The sequence below is a fragment of the Calliphora vicina genome, chromosome 1 (genome assembly GCF_958450345.1).
Source record: "Calliphora vicina chromosome 1, idCalVici1.1, whole genome shotgun sequence".
NCBI classification, from domain to species: Eukaryota; Metazoa; Arthropoda; class Insecta; order Diptera; family Calliphoridae; genus Calliphora; species Calliphora vicina.
Window position 1 is genome coordinate 97,539,866 of NC_088780.1, and position 3,643 is coordinate 97,543,508.

Here is a 3,643-nt window from a genome sequence, read left to right on the forward strand (position 1 = left end):
ATAAAACAACTAAAATGCGTTTTGCATTCTTTCATATAGTGATCGTGTTAATAATAATTTGTAAAATCGAACGTATATATACGGGACAATTGTATATATCGGATGCTAATAATACGTTTTATATAGAATTCGAGAATAATGTATGTATCTAAAACAAATTGAACAATAAATCAAATAATAAATTACAGCAAATATTCCAATTACAATATTATTTTAGTTTAGTTGGTTTGTAAGTCAGCATGAATGCTCAAAAATGAACATGTCTCTAGTGGAAATGAAGACGAGTGCAAAGTCTCTGGAACTGAACACATTGATTAAAAGTGTTTATGAAAATAATAATATTACTGGTAATTATCTTTGGATAGGTGGCATTCGGAACGAATTACCAACTGAAAACTTCCACTGGCATACAACGGGTGAACAATTTACATACACTGATTGGATTGGCGATTATCCAAATTACGGTAGCAGTCTACAAGCTTGTGTTGAAATGGAGTTAGCTTTTGATTGGAAATGGCGTAACTATGACTGTTCCGCAAGAAATGGTTTCGTATGTGAATTCAACAAAGAAAAAATAGTTAAAAAGGAAGATTTAAAAGTTGAGAACCTTAAGTTACAAAAAGAACTAATAAAGCAACAAAAGGAACATCAGGAGCAGTTACAGAAACTTAAAGAACAATATTTAGATCTACAAAATAGTTCTCGTTATATCAATATATATTTTAATAACATTTATTCCAACTAATCGTAAACTTTGTTGGAACACTATATGCTCAATTCACAATTGATGTCGTAGTGTTGTAGCATTGTATGTCATAAATATTTTTCAAACAAATTTTTCGAAACAAAAACAAAACATTAATAAAAAAAATTACAACATACAACGCTACGACACCAATTGTGAATTGGGCAATAGTGTTTATGATAAATTCGAAAATTAAAAGAAAAAAATAATGATAAAAAAACGAAACAAAAATGTGTTTTCATTAATAAAACCGATATCTTGCTATACTATCTACTAGGGTATTCAATCGATTAACCGTTAATCGGTTAACCGATTAATTTTGGACGGTTAACTGTTCGAATAATTTGAAATTGCCGATTTTCAAATAACAAATAAACCGATTAATTTGTGTCGATTAACCGATTAACCGAAATTCATTTTTTTTGCACATTAAAAAATTGTTTGTATTTATTTTTCCGTTTCAATTCAAATACAAATTTCAAATTAGTGATTAGTGAGTATGTATAACAACTGACATATTTAACTCACATGTATTTGAAACTTTGTTTGTATTTACATGTATAGACGAAACTTTGTTTTGAAATTAGTTTTATCATAACTATACGAAACTATTAAATTAACCAAAATCTAAAACAATCCAAAAAGGAATATTCTTTATCATGCTTTTGATTTCTCCAACATATACAATCTCCAACATATTCCAAGAAAACTTTTATTAAATCTAAAGAAAAAATCGTTTAAATTATTTTCTTTTTATAAAAGATTATTTCAGAAGATCTCACTAAAACCCTAAAAAAATCACACATCGCTCATTTTCTGCAACAACGTCATAATTCAAAAAAAAGTCATTTCGAGAAAAATGTCTATAAATATTTTATGACATTTTACTATTTCCTAAATAAATTTTCAACAAATCATGCGATTTCAGAAATATAAATAGTAGATGTTAATATCTTTCTAATCTAACCCAAATTTTTACTTATCAAATATGCGAGAAAACATGAATTTTAATTTTGATGTTTACAACAAAAAAACACTTTCACACAAAAAATAATTGACTTTTTCAAAACTGATGAAACTATATGAAAGCGCATATTTTGTATTACTCAGTTCATAAAACACGGATTTTGAGTTATGACGTTATTGCAGCAAAAAATGGATATGTTTACAAAAAAGATCTCAAATACATTATTTGCTGTTTTTTATGTTTTTGTACACAAAATTCGTTGTTGTATTTTCAATTTAAAATGAAAATAGAAATTATTCGGTTAATCGAATAATTTTAAATTAACCGATTATTAACCGAATAAATCTAAACCTCGATTAATTATTTGCTCGATTAACCGATTAAACCAGAAACCCGATTAATTGAATACCCTACTATCTACCCAATATAGTAAAATTGTTTTTTTGTGAAAAGTGCAATTACAGATTTATCTCAATAATACAAGCTTAATGCTTGTAATTTCAACAAATAGATATCCGCACAGTGTCAGATTTTTTAAATTAGACAGCCAAACATTTTAAAGACAAATGAAAAAAAAATGTTTTTAAAAAAAATAAACAATTAAGTTATGTCTTTTCTCATTTTAGCTAGAATTTAATATTGTATGCTTATAAAGGTAAAATATTTTGCTCAAAATTAAGTCAAATTTTTAATATAAAATAATGTTTTATTTCATATTTAAATTTTTTTTAATGAAACTATAATTCTGTTTTTAGCATAATTTTATTTAGGTAATTTTAGATATTGATAGATATATTAGAGAAGCTCTTAATAATCTTTTTAAAATCGAAAACAAAAATGACTAGATGACAACTTTTTTATCAGCTGGTCTCCAGCTTTTGATCATTTTCTGAACTTTCTTTAAAAGAAAATTAAAATGAAACTGCCTCTGCTAAACAATTTTTCCAAAATGGTGATGAAAATATCTGAGCATAAAGCAAGTAAGAGAGCTATATTCAGCTGTGCCGAATCTTTTATACCCTTCACCAAATTATACCTCAGAATAAAAATTTGAAATATTTTTAGGTAAACATAATTTATTTTTTTCCAAAGTTGTTTTTTTCACTGTTTGGAAAAAAAAATTTCGAATTGTTTTTTTATTTTTATTTTTGTTTTTTAAATTTTTTATTAATAATATTTAGCGAAAAAAAACTTTTGGTGAAAAAAAAATTCGGGTTAACAAATATTTTTTTCGATTTTGACCCATTGTAGGTCCAACTTACTATGGTCTTATATACATTAGGGTGGCCCTTAATAAACGAAAGTTGGATTTTGGCCATTCTCACCCCTAGTTTGGTGAACATTAGTAAAAAAATCATCCTGAAAAAATTTTAGGTAAATCGGTTGGGATTAGACGTGCCATTTATGGGTTAATTTCCATTTTTGTTCTATTATTACAAATACTACACTTCATGTTATATTTCTCTTAAGTTTCATCAAAATCGACCCAAAAATAAATAACATTCCGCTATCTTTAAATTAGAAATTCCAAGTATTGAAAATTTTTACTTTTGACCTTAACGATTTAAAGGTTAACGTTGTCCGATTTTAGTAAAACTTTCAGACTATATTTAAAATTACCAGGGCTATAATATTATGAATAGACTTGACTTAAAATTTATAACAGTATGGAAATTTGGCTCATTCGCAAAATATGGACAAAAAATTAATTTTTCTTGAAAATCGCAAAATTTAAATCGCTGGTACGGAAAAACTGTAAGAGGTATTGACATAATTTTTTCATATTTTTATTCCCTATTATGATCTCAATAAATCCCAATGTGATGATCGACAAATTCTGAAATTTGTTTAACAAAATTTTTAAAAATTAAAAAATGGAGATTCGAAACAACCGTTAAAAAAAATAATTATACCCTACACCACCATAGTGG

General features: G+C 26.2%; 1 protein-coding gene across 1 annotated transcript; it reads left to right on the plus strand.

Annotated features, from left to right (window-relative positions):
- The first annotated feature begins 259 nt into the window (after positions 1 to 259).
- On the plus strand, positions 260 to 745 carry LOC135951726 (lithostathine-like). Its single transcript, XM_065501424.1, has one exon. The coding sequence runs from the start codon at positions 260 to 262 to the stop codon at positions 743 to 745; it is 486 nt and encodes a 161-aa protein (XP_065357496.1).
- The last annotated feature ends 2,898 nt before the right edge of the window (positions 746 to 3,643 follow it).